The following is an 18,423-nucleotide window of genomic DNA, read 5'->3' on the forward strand; positions in this document are numbered from 1 at the left end:
CATGCTCACCACACCACCCCAATTTGGAACAAACCATTCGCAAATCAGTCCTGACCCTGCTCCCCATGGGAACAGTCCTGCCCGAGCTGAAAGGCCAGGTCCTCCCTGGACCAGAAACAAGCATCATGGGACGGGTTTTGTAGTATCACACCTCATCAGACAGGCTAGCTTGAATTCAGTGGCAGAGTAAGCATGAGACTCATGTATGGGCATACTCTTCCTGAAAACAATCTGGTTCTTTACGCAAGAAAAAAGGCCATATAGTAAAGCCTTAATATGCTGCCCAACTATTGCGAGAAACTGGTCGAGACAAAACAAACAGAATCATGATAGTTCCAGAAGCAAAAAAGCCCATATTAAATACAAATCATGAGCAGTTAAAGATAAACTGGGAAACTACTGACTATACAGTTAATTGTGCTTGAGAATTACATTTAACTGCTCTGAAAACTTCACACAAGTTGGGCAATATTATCTGAAACAGTTATGTATGTCTTCTATGTTGTGTCAATGTCTAAACCCACCCCCCAAGATCCCTGAAAAAACTAAGCATATGATTAGTAAGTTGAGTTGTCAAACCGCTTTTTTATAGCCCGAAAGATTGGGCCATGCACAGAAAAGAAGACACAGATTTATCAAACTTTCACACAACACAATGCAGCAAGAAACCTTCTGCGCTGTGTGAAAGTGAGAGAGCAAGTGTGTGCCATAATTTACACTATATGGCATATAGCTCTCCTCTCTTTGTGCTGGCGCACAAAGTGCTGCTTGCGCCAATGCAGGCACTCTTGTGCCATGGTGCAAGAGTGCCTTCATTGCAGGTGGCATTCTTTTGTAGAGGAAGTGACAACTTCCTCCACAAAAACAATCCTCTGAGGCACTTTCCTCTTTCTATGTGTGCTGCAGAATGCAGCTCACATAGAAAGAGGGAAACCGAGGAGAAATAAACATATTTTTCCTTATTATGCCACTCCAGGGAAGACTTATCATTTTGACGCATCCCCAGGTCCACCACTGATGGTAAATCTGTCAATGCATCCACACTCCATGGAATGCCTTTTCAGGGCAGAGTAGCACTAGGCAACCTTGCATCACTCCAGATTTACCTAGTACCGCAGGGCCACACAAGGTGGATTGTGTTGTTTGGTAATTCTGACATTAGATTTGTATTGCCCTTGTGTCACGTAAGGGCAACACAACACTATGCTTTATCTGCCCCAAAACAACTCCAATAAAGAGAGCAACAGATAGCATGCATCTGCTGCACTGTCACAAGGGCAGAAATAACACAGCAAGGCTCCCTACAGCATATTTAGAGAAACATTATGTGAGACACACTGCTCCTCAATAATGCAACATGTACAGCAACATTCCAGACACATCTCCAGAAAAGCAGCAGCAATTTGTTTCAGTGTAGAGACATGTGATGTAAGCTCTGAGAACAAAAGTATACAAAAAAGTGATGGATGGAATGATCTAATTAATTTCAGCCACAGTAATCACTCAGGCCGCATTTCAGTCTTTTGTTATTTTGCACACCATGCCACCTCAGTTTAGATCTAGCCATGGTCAAATTAGTCTTGGCCCTGCTCCAATGGGCGCTGTCCAGCCTGAACTTCCAGGACTGGTTTCGCCCTTGTTATGGGCCCATCAGCCAGGTACAGCTTGGCACTAGAGACACAATGTGTATGGGAATCATGTCTGGGCGTACCTGTGAAAGTTAAGGTGACACACAAAAGTGTTAAAAAAAAGTGATGGGTGGAACTCTTGAATTAATCTCAGCCATTGGTAATTACTCAGGGCCGCACACCATGCCACCTCAGTTTGGACCCAGTATATGCAAATCAGACTTGACCCTGCTCTAATGGAGGCGGTCCACCCCGAACCGCGAGGCCAGGTCCTCCCTGAACCAAAGCACAAGCAAACCAGAACCACTTTCACTCTTGCTACGGGCTCATTAGCCAGGTGTATCTTGGTTCCAGTGACACAGTGTGCACAGGTCCCACAGCTGGGCATACCCATTCGACTTTGGCATGTGGCACGAGCGATTACCAGTGGCTGGGATTAATTCAAGAATTCCATCATTCACCTTGTTGTTTTTCATTTGACAACCTAAGTGCGCCATTTATACCCAAACATGGGTCTTGGGCTTGTGCTACTGGGCCAAGCTATAGCTGGCTGAAAAGCCCTAACAAGGGTGAGACCCATCCTGGGGTGCCTGTGCTCTGGCTAGGGAGGACCTGGACTGGCAGTTTGTGTTGGACTGTTCCCATGAGGTGAAAGGTCAGGGCTGATTTGCATTTGGCTGGGTCCAAACTGAGGTGGCTTGAAGGGCAAAATACAATAGATTAGGATCTGGCCCAAGTGATTGCCAGTAGAGGAGATTGATCCACGCATTCCATCCCTCACACACTGTTTTTGCATTTGATGCTGTAAGCTCAGCAAAAGCCGTTAGCCACACCTGGTCGTTGGAAAAAATCTCTACACAGTAGAGGTTGAGACACCAACTTCCCATAAAAACAAACAAACTTGCTAGTAAAAGAATATGACAAAATCATATAACCTAGAAGGAAATGAAGCACTGACAACAAAGCAAATTGTAAACTGTGGTGTATTGGTTACCGCACGATGGATACACTGGAGCCAGAAGTGAGTAAATATTTTCTTTATTAAGAACGGAGTATGGGGAACAGGTCCGTCCAAGAACACACTGAGGCTCAATTGACAAATAGATTCCTCACGTCACAGACGTAATGGAACCCAGTCATGTCACCGGCCTCCACATTCCACTCAAGCACAAGCACACACAACACATCTTCCCCCTTTATCCTAACTAAAAACAAACACACAAAGTCTTAACGCAACATAAGTACAAACTAAATACAATCCAACCACCCTCTAGATATCCTGAATTTCTGCTATGCATCCCAACACAAAATCTTTCAACCAACATGATGGTATCACCTTCCTTCTTCCTTCATGCAACACACCACCTGAAGGCTCCATTACAGGATCTGATACTTGCCGCTCATCCCCTGTATGGCCTTCACACTCATTCACACCAACCTCACGATCACCAACAACGTCCATCTGGTCATGATTATGTGAAACATGAGAACCATCCTCACCAGACACACAATGTCTCACCTCATCCTCTAACCAATCATAAACTCCTCTCACATTCACAGTTCCATCCATATCCATGTCACTACCAGTAAGATTCTGCCCACTGTTAAGTAGAGCAACACGTTTAAGATTCCAAACCCTATCATCACTCAATTTCACAGAATTATGCAACACTTCTGTCACCTGCTCTGGTTCAAAATACTGAATTTCAACTTTCCTAACCTTATAAGGCTTCTTAACACGGACCCAATCGCCCACCTTAACCTTGACAGGCTCCACACTATGAAGCTTATCATAATAGGACTTAATTTTCGCTTGTGTTCTGTCCAAACAATCCCTTACCAACTCCGTGGGCCATTGTTTAATTCCAGTATTCACCAACCAAGCAGGGTTATGTTTACTCCTAGGAATCCTTCCTCTCATAATAACAAAAGGACTTAATCCCGTTGCACCATTCTCCGTGATTCTATATGCCAACACCACCTTGAAAACAGCAGTATGCCAGTCCTCACACTTTCCCAAAGCTCCTTGAATAACACTCTTGATGACTCTATTAAACCTTTCTACCGTGCCATTTCCGCTGTGATTATGTAGAGATGTAGTTCTATGCTTAATCCCCACTCTCTCAAAATACTTCTTTGCAGCACCCGAAACAAATTGCCTCCATTGTCACTCAACAAGTTCGCTGGAATGTCTTCAGACAGAAATGTTTTGTCCAGGAATTCCAAAACTGTAGTAGTGTCAGCCCTTCCTACAATTCCCACCTCTGGCCATTTAGAATACAAGTCAATTAGTACAATTACATACTCCTGTGCATCTCCTACTGGACCAAACAAGTCCACAGCAACACATTCCCATGTTGCTTGGGTAACAGCATTTGCTCCATAGGTGGTCTCAGGGTACACAAGCTCTTATCAGCCATAGAACACACCCTACAGGATCTAACAAACCTTTCCACAGCTTTGTCCATGCCCGGCCACCAAAATAAGTCCTTAACTACAGACTTGGTCCTGACCATGGCAAAATAGCCTTCATGACATAGTTCCAAAATCGCCTCCCTCACACCACATGGAGGAACAACTTTATCTCCCCTCAAAATAACATCCTTAACCACTGAAAGTTCAGATCTAACTTCCCAAAAGTACTTACAAGATTCAGTCAGCTGGCCCTTCCTAGGCCACCCTTCCAAAACATACTTTAAAACAGCGTCATCTTCCATCTCCTTTTCCCAAAAATCTTTATTCAGAGCAGGTTTACCAGAATCATGTACAAGAGCAATACTGAATTCACTCCACGGATCATCCACACACTTTTCTAATGGACTCGGCAATCTGGACAAGCAATCAGCCATTAAATTGTTCTTGCCAGGTACATACACCATACAGTATGTAAAATCCTTCATGCGCATAGATAACCTCAGCATACTTGCTGATGCCAATACACTACCTTCACAGGTTAGTAGCTTGATCAAAGGTTTATGATCACATTGAATCGTTATATTTTTACCCCATACAAATGCACGGAAATGCTCCAATGCAGAAGCACAAGCTAAGGCCTCTTTTTCAATCACAGAATACTTTTCCTCAGATGGCGATAATGATCTAGAAGCAAACAAAATTATCCTGTCCCTTCCACTTTTGTCTCTTTGAGATAAAACTGCACCCAGTCCTCTGTTACTAGCATCAGTAGTTACAAAAAGTGTCTAATTCCAGGTCAAGGCTTCCTAAATTAGGTACTTTGCTTAACTCCTTTTTAATTTTTACAAACTCTCGTTCACATACATCATTCCACACAAACCGTGTATTCCTTCTGAGTAGAAGTCTCAAGTTATAAACCTTCTCAGCGAAATTCAAGATAAATTTCACGCAAAATTCCACCATTCCTAAGAATGATCTTACATCATCCTTGGTTATAGGAGTAGGTGCATTAACAATTGCATCAACCAACGACGCTTTAGGTTTTCTCCCTCTCCACTGATCTCATGTCCCAAATACTCCACACTTCTCTCAGCAAATCTGCACTTGCTGAATTCCACAGTTAAGCCCTTGTCTTCCAACACTTCCAACACATGTCGCAACCTTCCATCATGTACATTCCTATCTTCCCCAAACACTAAAATGTCATCCTGAAAACACATCACCCCTCTGGTTTTCCCTAATAACTTGTACATCAAACGTTGAAAAACAGCAGAAGCTGACGCTAGTCCAAATGGCATTCTCTTATACTGGAAACAACCAAAAGGTGTAATGAAGGCTGTAAGTTTCTTTGATTCTGCAGACAGTGGAATCTGATGATAAGCTGCAGATAAGTCAATCGAGGAAAACCAACAAGCGCCTTTAAGACTGGAAACCATTTCAGTGATCTTCAGTAATGGGAAGCGATCGATAACAATGTTATCGTTCAAATACCGTAGGTCAATGCACAAGCGAATCTTTCCGTTGCTGCGCTGTGCTATTACCACACGTGAAATCCATTCTAAACTTTCTATCGGTTCAATAACCTCCATCAACATCAATTTCTCCAACTCCTTTGATACATCATCTCTTATCATTATTGGTACAGATCTCACCTTGTGGATCTTTGGTACAGCATTTTTTTTAGTACAATCTCATGTTTAAAACCTATTAGTCTTCCCAATTGTTTACCGAAAACTTTAGGGAAATTCATTTCCATTTCTGCAGCTAAGGAGTGCCCCTCATCCACTACCATCACTTTCTCCTTGCCGTTCGGGTTCCAAAACCATTTGTAATTGTCCTTGATCCTTCCATCCAAGCACAGATGGTCCTCTTTTTGACACATACAGCTTCCCTCTGACACACCTGTTTTTGAATGAGAATGAAAGCCATCTGAAGCCCAATAAATCAATTTTTCTCCCCTGCATAACTTTCAGGTTGAATATCTGGCTGCAACAAATGTGTGTCAAAGTTGTCCACAAAGGTTTTGTTCCACACCTCTTTGTTAATTATGGAGAAAGGTTAGCCAGAGTCTGCGTCCATAGTAATAGGAACACTGCCAATTTCCATTTCACACATTGGTTTCCCTTTAGTATTCTCCTCAGTAATGTTCAAAACAAAATTCCCCTCATTTACAGCTCCTATATCACTGTCAGTCTGGTCACTGCCTTCATGTATGCATTTGACTATCTTCCTTTTATTTTTGCACACTCTTGCAAAGTGACCCACAATACCACACTTTCTACAATTGAGTTTTAAGGCTGGGCATGTTTTAGCATATGCCAAATGTTCCTTGCTCTCACACCTGTAACACCTTTGTTAACCATCTCCACTTTGCAGAGTTTTCTTTTCCTTCACAGGTTTACGATTCATCACTTTATAAACACAATCAGTGCCTTTCTCCGTTGACTTGAACTCCAGGGCACAGCTTCCAGAAATTTCCACCTTCCGTACAATAGCCAAGATATCCTCAAGTGAAGAATCACCATTTACCCACAATCTTTCTTGAATGGATTGGTTGTTGCAGTGCATGACTAATTCATCCCTTATTAGGTCATCATGGATTGCACCAAATTTGCAATCAAGTGCTAACTTATTTAATTCCGCAACATAGTCATCCACAGACTCCGCTTTTTCTTGTTTCCTTTGAAAACATTTATACCGAACAATTCCGATGCAAACTTTAGGTGCAAAGTATTTGTCAAGGTCCTGCATCGCTGCACCAAAAACACATACATCCCCACTCACAGGACATTTTGGCATTTTATTATAAGTCTTGAAACCAATAGGTCCCAGTGAATGTAGTAAGAACTTTTTCTTCTGTTCTGCCGTCATGTTATTCTCTGCATCAATTGCACCAAGGTTATTTAGGAAATAGTACTTGCATTCCACCCACTTGACAGTTGGCGTACTTCCAGCAGACCAAAACGCTTGTGGAGGAAATGGTAAAATTTGGTTGTGCCATACTGCACTGCCCCAGTGCTTGGTTTGAAACAAATTGTTAACTTCTGTGTAGTAAGGTAAAGTGATATCCCAGTGATTGTCTAATTTAATTAATGCCGGACCTGTTCCCCGTGTGCTTGATAAAGTGCAGGTTGACAAAAAAAAAAAAACTACATAAGAAAGCGCCCCAGTTGTCCAGGTAACGCTCAAACGGAGAAAAAAAACACAGGAGGAAGCGTCTCCGTAACCAGGGTAACACGTGCACGTCTATAAGTGCAACACTGCTGTTGCTAAGGTGACACGTGCACGCCAGCCAGCACAATGGTTTCCGCTCACACGTATCTGTTGGCGTAGCACTTACACGGATAACAACGCCGTAATAAAAAAAAAACTTGCATCAAACGTCCCGTCGTCAAGTTGACGCGAGCACGCCTGCCAGCACAACGGTTTCCGCACGCGCGTTTTTGTCTGCGCAGCACGGAAACTACTCCGAATAAAAATGTGTTCAAGGTTTTATTTTTTAAATGGCAATCACCTGGAAGGAAGGGTGCGCTGGCACCCGGGCAGTCTACATTGATATATGTGCCGGCCGTAGACTCCACAGCGTTGTCCACACAGCCGGTACACCGCTGAACAACTCGTCGCCAAATTGTAATGGTTACCGCACGATGGATACACTGGAGCCAGAAGTGAGTAAATATCTTCTTTATTGAGAACGGAGTACGGGGAACAGGTCCATCCAAGAACACACCGAGGCTCAACTGACACAAGTAGATTCCTCACATCACAGACGTAATGGAACCCAGTCATGTCACCGGCCTCCACATTCCACTTGAGCATAAGCACACACAACACGTGGGAAACTTCCTTTTGTTTAAATATGCAAAGTTAAAAAAATTAGGCAACATTACGTGAAATGCAAATCTGGCATTTATTGCAAAAACACAAGTGCTGTGAACAACAACCACTTATGTTCTTTTCAGTCACATGCTTCCCATCCGTTGATAGGATTTTGTCCCCTAATGGACTTGAAATTATGCGATGTGGCGTAATGGCAGAATGTTGGGCATTCTGTGTTAAAAAAAAAAAAGAAAAGAAAATCAAAATACTGGAATTTATGAGAGATTACATACACTACTGTAACGAAAATTTCACCCGAGCCTAAAAAAACTCTAATTTAAAAAAGCGAGCAAATCAAATGAAAAGCATAAATCGTCAGCGAAATCTATTAACTTTGTCTTAAAATATTTAATCACAGTGACAAACCCCTAGCAGAGGCAACTAATGACCAAGTATATGGCTAGCGTTTACCAACACAGACGTTCTGCTATAAGGATTTCACCTGCAGGTTCACTGACTTCACAAAGCTTTAAGACGAGTCCAAGATCCATATTCTGCTGAGGGGAATCCCAGGGATGGATGAAAAATTAGCAGATTCGTGTCAGCTTGTAACACAATCAGAAACATATGAAATCTTTATGTGAAACTGTCACAATATTGGTACATCTATATACCATCCCAATGGCATGTATTTAAAAAGATGGTTTTATTAGTTTGTGCCTATGTTTGTAGTTGTTGGGTATCAGAATCCATTTTTGGGGACCAGGACATATTTTTGAGCATCAGACTTTGACCCATACCAGGAGGAAAAAGGCAAAAAAGGAAACAGGATATAGAAAACAGTGAGAAGGGAAGTGGACAGGAATGATAAAGAATCTACAAGAGTGAGATACAGAGAAAGGGTGTTTTGGTGATGGAAGAGCATGGCATGCGGTGTGTAGGAGACTGGCCTGGTTTGTAGTGGGTACATTGGGTACTTACACCTTACACCAGGTCTAGTTATCCCTTATTAGTGAAATGTAGTAGTGTTCTAGCAGCTTAGGCTGATAGAGGTTGCTATAGCAAAGCAGCTTAGGCTGAACTAGGAGACACGCAAAGCTCCTGCAATACCATTTATAGTCACACAGTACTTATACACAAGTAAAGACAATACTCAATGTTACCAAAAATAAGGGTAGTTTGTTTGCGTGACACAAGACCAAAATATCTTAGAGGCAATACTACTTCTAGAGGTAAGTATTATACGCAATATATACACTAGCACCAAAATAAGGTAAGTAATTAGACATAGGATAGTGCAAACAATAGGAAATGCTATAGAATGCAATAGGAGAAAATAGGTCTAGGGGCAACACAAACCATATACTACAAAAGTGGAATGCGAATCACAAATTCCCCCCTGGACAAGTGTAGTGTGTAGAGAATCGCTGGGAGAGTAAGAATACATCAAAGGTAAGTAAAATACCCCACCCCAGAGCCCAGGAAAGTAGGAGTAAAGTACTGCAAGTTTCCTTAGGACACACTACAAGTTGTGATTAGAGTTACTGCAAGAACCAAACAAGACTGCAAACAACAAATGGTGGATTCCTGGACCTGAAGACCTGCAAGGGAAGGAGACCAAGTCCAGAAGTCAGAAGAAGTTCCAGGAAGGACAGGAGCCCCTGCCAACCTAGAAGAGGGTGCAAAGGGTGTGTCCCTGGTTGGACGAAGACTGCAGAAATGCACCCAAGGAAGATGTCAGTGGGTTCCTGCATGATACAATGGATGCCCCACAAAGAGATGTTGGAAGCAGGCGAGTTTTGGAACTGGAGTCATCCAACAAGCCTTGGTTCCGGCAAAAGTCGTGTTTTGAACCAAAGTGGCACTGTCTGGACCCAGAAGGGACCTGGGGGCCTCAACTCTGCAGGAAGAGGAAGAGGGGACGCTCAGCACTTCAGAGAGTCCTCAGTCGACCAGACAGCACCCACGAGGGTCCCAGGACATCGGGACAAAGGAGGTGCAAAATGCAGTTGGTGCAACACTACAAAGGAAGGTCCCACGCCGCCGGAGGGCATCTCAGCAAGTTGTGCATCACAGGATAGAGTGCTGGGGACCTGGGCCAGGCTGTGCACAAAGGAATTTAGCAAATAGTGCACAGAGGCCTCAGGAGGTGAAGAAGACGTGGTGCTCAGGGGTGCTGTCGTACTCAGGGAAGACACACTCTTACCTCCTCCAAATTGGGACAGCAGGACCTTAGGACAGTTTGTGTCGAAGGGGTCCACCACCTGTGTTCCAAGGAGCCCGCTTGTTTCCAGGAGAGGAGACCAGGAGAACCGGTCGTCGACTTAGAAGGTGAGCAGGGAAGTGACTGTCACTCCACTGGAGATTTATTTTGTCCTTCTGATGCAGGGTGAAGACAGGGAGTCCCCAGAGTGTGCACACTGTGGAAACTGTTGCAGTTGCTGGCTGGAGCTGAAGTTGCAGAGGAAAAGTAGCCCTTCTGGATACTTTGTTGCTGGTACAGCGGTTCCTGGAGCAGTCTGCGGTCAATCCGAGGTCAGACGATGAAGTAGTAGTTGCAGAGGATTCCTGCTGGAAACTTGCAAGTAGAATCTGAAGAGAAACCCACAGGAGAGACCCTAAATAGTCCTGAGAGGGGGATTGGCTACCTTTTCAGATAAGGACCTATCAGGAGGGGTCTCTAACGTCACCTTCTGGCACTGGCCACTCAGAGGCCTCCAGAGTGTCCTCACACCTTAGAAAACAAGATGACTGAAGTCTGGAACACACTGGAGGAGCTCTGGGCACCATCCTTGGGGTGGTGATGGACGGGGGAGTGGTCACTCCCCTTTCCTTTGTCCAGTTGGGCACCAGAGAAGGGACTGGGGATCCCTGAACTGGTGTAGATTGGCTTATGCAAGGATGGCACTACCTGTGCCCTTCAAAGCATTTCGAGAGGCTTGGGGAGGCTAGCCCTACCCATCCTGTAACACCTACTTCCAAAGGGAGAGGGTGTAACACCCTGCCCCCAAAGGAAACGCTTTGTTCTGCCTTCCTCGGACTGAGCTGCTCAGACCCCAGGAGGCAGAACCCTGTCTGTGAGGTGGCAGTAGCTGCAGCTGCATTGCAAGCCTCAGAGAGCTGGTTTGGCAGGACTCAGGGTCCATGGTGGAGCCCCCAGGATGCATGGAATTTGCTCCTCAATACCAGATTTGGAATGGGGGGACAATTCCATGATCCAACACACCTTGCATGGCCATATTCAGAGTTACCATTGTGAAGCTACATATCAGAATTGACCTATATGTAGTGCACGCGTGTAATGGTGTCCCCGCACTCACAAAGTCCTCGCAATTGGCCCTGGACTATGTGGGGGTACCTTTGCTAGTGCAAGGGTGCCCTCACACTTAGTAACTTTGCACCTAGCCTTCAGTAAATGAAGGTTAGACACATAGGTGACTTATAAGCTACTTGAGTGCAGTAAAAATGGCTGTGAAATAATGTGTGCACTATTTCACGCAGGCTGCAGTGGCCGTCCTGTGAAAGGGTTTGTCTGAGCTCCTTATGGGTGGCAAAAGAAATGCTGCAGCCCATAAGGATCTCCTGGAACCCCAATGCCCTGGGTACCTAGGCACCATATACTAGGGACTTATAACAGGGGTCCAGTGTGCCAAATGAAATTGGTAAATTAAGTCACTAGTTATAGTGACAAGTTTAAAAGGAGAGAGAGCATAAGCACTGAGGTTCTAGTTAGTAGAGCCTCAGTGACACAGTTAAGCACTACTGACAACACACACGAGGCCATAAATTATTAGCACTGGAGTCTTAACTAGCAGGATCCCATTAGACAGGAAAAAACATACTGACATATAGGTTTTTATATATGAGTACTGGGGTCCTGGCTGGCAGGATCCCAGTGACATAGTAAAAACACACTGACACTCACAAACAGGCCAAAAGTGAAGGTAACCATGCTAGAAAGAGTCTATTTTCTCACACGGTGAAATCAAAGATAGGCAGCCTTGACAGTTCCAGTGGCAAGCTCATAACAAAAATGGACGGATCTTTTAATAAAAGCTCAGAATGTCATGTTGTTGAGTGTTGTTTTGCAAGTGGTATTTGTGAGTGTCTGAAGCCTCGAAAGACTGTGATAACTGCAGTGCTGACGAGTCACTAAGATAGTTACAATACCTGAGCATCTGTTCACAAGTCAGGCTCGGACTGAATTTATGTACCACCAGAACCAGACCCTGACTGAGTCAGTGTGTGGTATAGCACACCTTAGCACCCCAAGTGGCTCTATCCGCTGGTGTAAAAGTAAAGGATGTTGGATGTTCAGAAATGTGCTCTACAGAGAACACAACGCAGCCCAAGCCTAGCTACATGGCTCACTGTGCATCTTCTGCTCTCTGAAGGGGTTAGGACAATGGCTGATTGGAACCACATGCCCAATCAGTCATTGGCCCCTTTGCTGGGGCAGCCAGGAGAAATACTTTGAAACCTCATCCCTACAGGCTAAGGGGTAATTCTCACAAAGACCAGAACTAGCGGTCAGACTGTGACACTGTTTGATTGCTACCCACCTCAGTGGGTTCTGAATCAGTGACCAAGAGTCGGAGGGAGTATGTGACCCTGTACAAAACCACTGGATCATTGAGCCAATGAGAGAGCTAATCATCAAGGGAAGTATAAATTATCTGGAGTCAGACAGAGGTTAATGCTGCATGCAGAGAACCAGGCAAACCTAAGCTTCCCATTAATCTCTTCAGTAGGGGCCACTGACCCGTAGAGTATATTGTCCATGCTCGCCCAGTCATTTCCTTTTCTCCCTAGACAGGAAACATAAGCTTCATTTACACAGATTATTCACTAGGTTAAGACAGATTTAAACAGGTTTAGGCTATAAATGTCAGACATAATGCTATCTTAAGTCAGGTACAAACATCTTAAAACTGCTTTAAGCTATGGATGGCTGTTTTTAGACAAACCCCCGGTTAATTATGGCTTTATTTCCAGAAGTCCTTCTTACAGAATAAAAATCTGTCAGTTCAAGCCCTATATTTTCTGTCGCTTTTTCCGTGATTTAAATACAATATATAAAACATATTACAAGCAAGGGAGTGGTTGAGACCCTGAGAGTAAGGCTGGAATAGACCAAGAAATGCTCATGTTTTATCACGTTAAAGTAAACGTGTCTTATATAAAGTAACAATGCCTCACCTGCTATGTGCAACAGGAGGAGGCATCAGGGAAGATATCTAAGGATGGGCCAACTGAGTGTAATTGGGAGCCGCTGGCAGGAAGTGTTAGCGGTGGCTTAAGCTTTGTGGGGCGGGGAAAACATTACAGGAAGTATGGAATCCATGTTGTTTTAATTTTATTAAAACTTACATTGGGTAAGTAAACTGTGGCTGTTCTTGGGAGCTACACTTTCCAACCCCCCGGCGCCTTAAGATCCTAACAGGTAAGTAATTGAGCAATACAAGCACTGATTAATTGATTTTCCTGATGTTCAGATCTGCGTGTAAAATCAGATTATGCCAAGTGTATTGAGAAACAATCTTTGGTATTCAGAGACACTTGTAAAGTGAATGAGAAAGCCTTAGGCCTCCATTTTGTAAGAGCCTTCCACTCATTGGACATCAGTGTACCGCTCTACTCCCACCTCTCCCTAGTTCAAGACTAATGGCCTAGTTGCTAACTTGGCCTTGCCCACTGTGATTTGTGGCATTTCAAAGATTACTTTTCCCTTTCCTCCTTTGAAATGCACAGGTTGTCACCAGCCCTGAAAGGACTGCTTCGCCTGCCCCCTTGACGGCCCCTTACTGTGCACTGCAGCTTGTCAGGGCATTTACGGGGCAGGGGAGCCCTTCAAGAGCACGTTACTCTCTGGGGCATGTGACGAGCACCCCTTGGCGAATTTATTTAGCTCTGTACTTTGAGTAACACTAATGGCTTTTTTCTTTCTCTCTTCTTCCCGCCCCCACCTCCTTTACCCCCACCCCGCCACATTCTCCTTTTCTTCCCCTCCAGCTAAAAGCATCGCAACAGGAGGACGCCGAGAAAGACGCCACGAAAATAAGCGTGAGTCTCGCTAATGGCTTCTTGCGTCGGCCCTAATCGAAGTCACAGCTGCAGACTTCCGTCCCACGGCGTCAACCACAAAAGCACACGGCATGGGACTCTTCCACAGACCGAATGCCTTCCTCCTACCTCCCCAAACACACAGACACAGGCTTTTACCTTCCAGTATTCAAACAGAAGTAGTTATGAAGACTTTGTTCTGCGACCAGGGCGCAAAAGACATCTAATGATTCCTTCTGTGGGTGTGCGTGGTGTAGAGTTTGGTTGGTTAAGAATCAGTCACGTGAGTCTGTCTAAGACCACTGATAGGTAGCTTCGCACCACAGAGGTTCTGCATGCTGCGTGTGGTCTGCCCTCGCCCAATAGCCTCCAAATGCTCTACTTTATATCATAGAGTGTACAGCCTGGCACCGTGCCCTACATCATAGCCTGGCTACAAATACATTAATAATATAAGCAGTCCCCAATGGCCCAAATGAAAAACCTAGCAGGCGTTAACTTGAGAAAGTGTGAACCTCCCCCTGCCATTCTGCATCCCCGGCTCGGGTCTCTATAGCATCCGTTTCAAGTGGGCCAGTAATTGGCCTGGTGTTTCAGGTCACCACCAGCACCGTTTATACAGCATTCATCTTTAAGTCTGTCGGTCAGTGGGAATTTCCTCTAATTGCAAGTTCATGGAGAATAACATGCAGAAATCAGTATTTCTTCACCAATTCCCATTTTTGACCTACGGTTCACTCATACACTTTGCCTGCTGTGTCCAATTAAAAGACCAGCAGTGTTCCCATTGATCTTGAGATCCAGATGGAGCCGGTAACGCTTATTACTGCCACATTTGGGATTTACAAAGCATTCAAAATGAGGACCGTATGTATATTTAATCCTCCGGAACTTCCTATTCAATATAAATTCTCAATTCACAACAGGTCTTAATTTGAGAAAGTACTTGTGAGCCTGACATACAGATGTTATGTTATATAGATTTATATAGCGCATGGCTACCCGAAGGACTCCCAGCGCTGCGGGCTTGGATACTTGTAGTCAGTAACTGAAGAAGAGGGGATTATGTTTTGAACAGCCAGGTTTTCAGGGCCTTCCGGAAAGCTATGGACTGATTCTGGGACTCACATTGCCCAGTCAGTGCATCAGACCTGCCAATTCACGTGGTGCCACTCTGATACCAGCACTCTTCTCATGGTCACTAGGTGAAGAGGAGAAATCACACAAAGACCACAATGTCAATCAGAAACTAATATTCAGAGTAGCTTCCCAGCTCGCAGGTTACACGTGGAGCTCTGCACAGTTCAGATGCATTACATGTTTTGCAGTCACGCAAAGACAGGTCTGCAAAATACTTTCGTTTTTGATTTTGTGCACCCCAAGAGTGGCTACACAAGGACAACGCCCCACCTCTCTCTAAGCAATGATTACCTGTCCCTCCCTGACTGCGCAAGCTGTTAAGCCCAAACCCCTTTCCAGCCCTGAACCTCCTCTTCTGAAACACTTGAAATATTTTCAAAGTTGGCAAGCCTGGTGCATCTACAGAGAACCTAATTGGTTCATTGGGATACTTGCAGCCCAGAGGTCCTGTAGGCACAAGGTATACTTTTTACTTCCCAAAGAGTTTTCACTCTTGGGGCCTGATTTAGAATTTGGAGAACAGCTTACTCCATCACAAATGTGACAGATATCTTGTCTGCCTTAACACGAGAGACATAAGGCATAATACTTATGTAATAGTGTGTACGGGATATCCGTCACATTTGTGATGCAGTAACCCATCAGTCAAACTCTGGCTTGCAGATAAAGGCAGGTAGTACCATACACACTCCCCACCCAAAAAAAAATCACAAAATCTATACGGAATTTATTTCAAAATGTTTTAGTGACTGTTTCCCATTCCAACCTTCGCAGGCCAACAAATATACCCTGCATCTATTACATGATCACTGTGATCTACTGACCAGACCAACACATATCACATGCAAAATCTAACCTAGCTCTCTAGCAGTCTCTACCCAATATTTAACAGAATCTGTTCCAGTCTGTGGCAAAACTATTTCTTTATTACTGCTGACGCCCTCATCACCTTAACAGTCTGTCTTTGATCTGCCAGAGAATCAGCTTCGGGTTTGCTGAGAATAAATCAATTGCTAAACCTGTTCCACTCCATAATCAATTTTCAGTCTACTGCAAGGTCTCCTCCAGTCTTCTATAGATTCTACCCCTGAATGCCATCAGATCTCAGTGTGCAACAGTATTTTCCCAGGTATGTCCCTGAATGGGTTTTCACAATATGTGTTAGAAATTGCCTCTTTCACCCCAGGATTGCTCAAAGTGGCTGCAAAGTCATCTATGTTTCATTAAAGAATGTTCACCTGGTTTGATGCTGGAGTTAACAAAACTAGGAGAATGCTAAGGCAGAATCTACTCAAACCTATTCCAAAAAATTTCAAGACCATCTGGTTCAGACTTTACCCAAGATTTCATAGGGAATCTACCATTATTATTCCCGAAACTATACAGTCATCGTGGTGCCATAGCTAGAATTTTGTATTCCATAGAATGTACCAATGATCTGACAGGGAATCTAACAATGCTGTGCTATAGAATCTACCTGATACATGTTGTACAGAATCCAAAGCTAATCTGCTGCAGAATCTCCCAATGGTCTAGTATAGCTATTCATTGACTTTATCAGGGACCCATAGCAAAGAAACACAAATAACGGACAGAATTCAGAACCAATCAAACATTCATCCATGGTCGCAGATCTGGGTTTAATCCATCAATTGTTTTGCTCACCATGCCACCCCAGTTTGGACCTAGCCATATGCAAATCAGTCTTGACCTTGTTCCCCATGGGACCAGTCCAGCCCGAACTGCCAGGCCAGGTCCTCCCTGGACCGGAAACAAGCATCTTGGGACCGGTTTCAGGGTATCACCCTTCATCAGCCAGGCTAGCTTGAATCCAGTGGCATAGTGAGGCCCGGGCCCATGTCTGGGCATACCTGGCAAACTTAGGGCAACAAAAGCAAGCAAACACAAATGATGGCCTGTTTGATTTGTAATGAATGAATGGGTGAATGTTTGATTTGTTCTGCATTCCATCTATCACTAGTTGATTTTACATTTGTCGCCCTAAGTGGGAAGGGTATGCCTAGACATGGGTCCCATGCTTGCTATGCCACCAGATTCAAGCTAGCCTGGCTGATGAAGGGTGATACCCTGAAACCCATCCCAGAATGATTTTCTTCTGGTCTAGGGAGGACCTGGCCTGGCAGTTTGGCTGGGCTGTTCCAATGGGGAACAGGGTCAAAACTGATGTGCATATAGCTGGGCCCAAACTGGAATGGCATGGCAAGAAAAAAAACTGATGGATTAAACCCAGATCTGTGACTGGGGGTGAATGTTTGATTTGTTCTGCCTTCAGTCCATTATCTGTTGTTTTTGCATTTATCAGGGACCTGGCATAGAATTTACCATGGACCAGTCAGAGAATCTACCAATGATCTGGGATGAAAATTGGCAACTGCATGCTACAAAAATTACAATGGATGTTTTGAAGAATCTGCATTTTTTGTCTTGCAGAATGTACCAATAATATATCATAGCACCTATATATGATCTTCCACTCAAGCTACTTATTATTTTGGTTCTAACATACCAGCGATCTGCTTCAGAAACTTGACCCTACCTGCAAAATAGTTGACTTTTACTCTGACAATCAATCAATCATGGATTTGTAAAGCACGACTAATTACCTATAGGGTCTCAAGGGGCAGTTTGTGGGCGTGTTGACCAGTCAAAGAGCCAGGTCTTGAGGTCCTTCCTGAACTTTGTCAGATATGCGGTCTGCCTGAGCTTGAGAGATAGTGTGTTCCATGTCCGGGCTGCTAGGTAGGAGAAGGATCTTCCTCCTGCTGTGCTTTTCCGGATCTTGGGGAGATGGGAGGAATGGAGATGTCTATTGATACGTAGAAAGCGAGGCGGTGGTTGAGGTATGCTGGTCCTATGTTGTGCAGTGCTTAGTAGGTGTATATCAGGAGTTTGTATGTGATGCGCTTGTCGACTGGGAGCCAGTGTAGGTCTCTGAGGTGGGAGATTTTGCTGTGTTGTCGGATGGCCAGGGAGAGTCTGGCTGCTGCATTCTGGACTCTTTGAAGTCTTGATTGAAGTTTCTTGGTGATGCCGGCATAGAGTGCATTGCCGAAATCCAGTTTGCTAGTAATGAGTGCGTGGGTGACTGTCTTACTCGTGTTGGAAGAAATCCACTTGAAAATCTTCTGCAGGAGTCGGCGGGTGTGAAAGCATGACAAAGACATGGCGTTGACTTGGCGGGTCATGGATAGAGAGGAGTCCAGGATAATGGCCAGGTTTCGGGTGTGGTCTGTGGGGGTGGGGGTGTTTCTCAGAGCGGTGGGCCACCAGGAGTCCTTCCAGGCAGAATCTGCTATAGATTTCCCACAAAATGTAGCCTTGATAAGCCACAAAATAA

At 44.4% G+C, this 18,423-nt stretch overlaps 1 protein-coding gene and 1 long non-coding RNA gene across 2 annotated transcripts in view; one reads left to right on the top strand and one right to left on the bottom strand.

Moving 5' to 3' along the window:
- Positions 1-14,184, bottom strand: part of LOC138304045 (uncharacterized) — a 115,585-nt gene extending 101,401 nt beyond the window's left edge. Inside the window, exon 1 of the long non-coding RNA XR_011205484.1 lies at positions 14,085-14,184. This is a non-coding gene — a long non-coding RNA (uncharacterized lncRNA). The remainder of the gene's footprint in view (positions 1-14,084) is intronic.
- The window catches only part of VSTM2L (V-set and transmembrane domain containing 2 like), a 311,087-nt gene that overhangs the window by 279,379 nt on the left and 13,285 nt on the right, over positions 1-18,423 (top strand). The window contains exon 3 of the mRNA XM_069243734.1: positions 13,875-13,925. Coding sequence (XP_069099835.1) covers positions 13,875-13,925 — 51 coding nt within the window. The remainder of the gene's footprint in view (positions 1-13,874; positions 13,926-18,423) is intronic.

Source organism: Pleurodeles waltl, chromosome 7 (genome assembly GCF_031143425.1).
Source record: "Pleurodeles waltl isolate 20211129_DDA chromosome 7, aPleWal1.hap1.20221129, whole genome shotgun sequence".
NCBI classification, from domain to species: Eukaryota; Metazoa; Chordata; class Amphibia; order Caudata; family Salamandridae; genus Pleurodeles; species Pleurodeles waltl.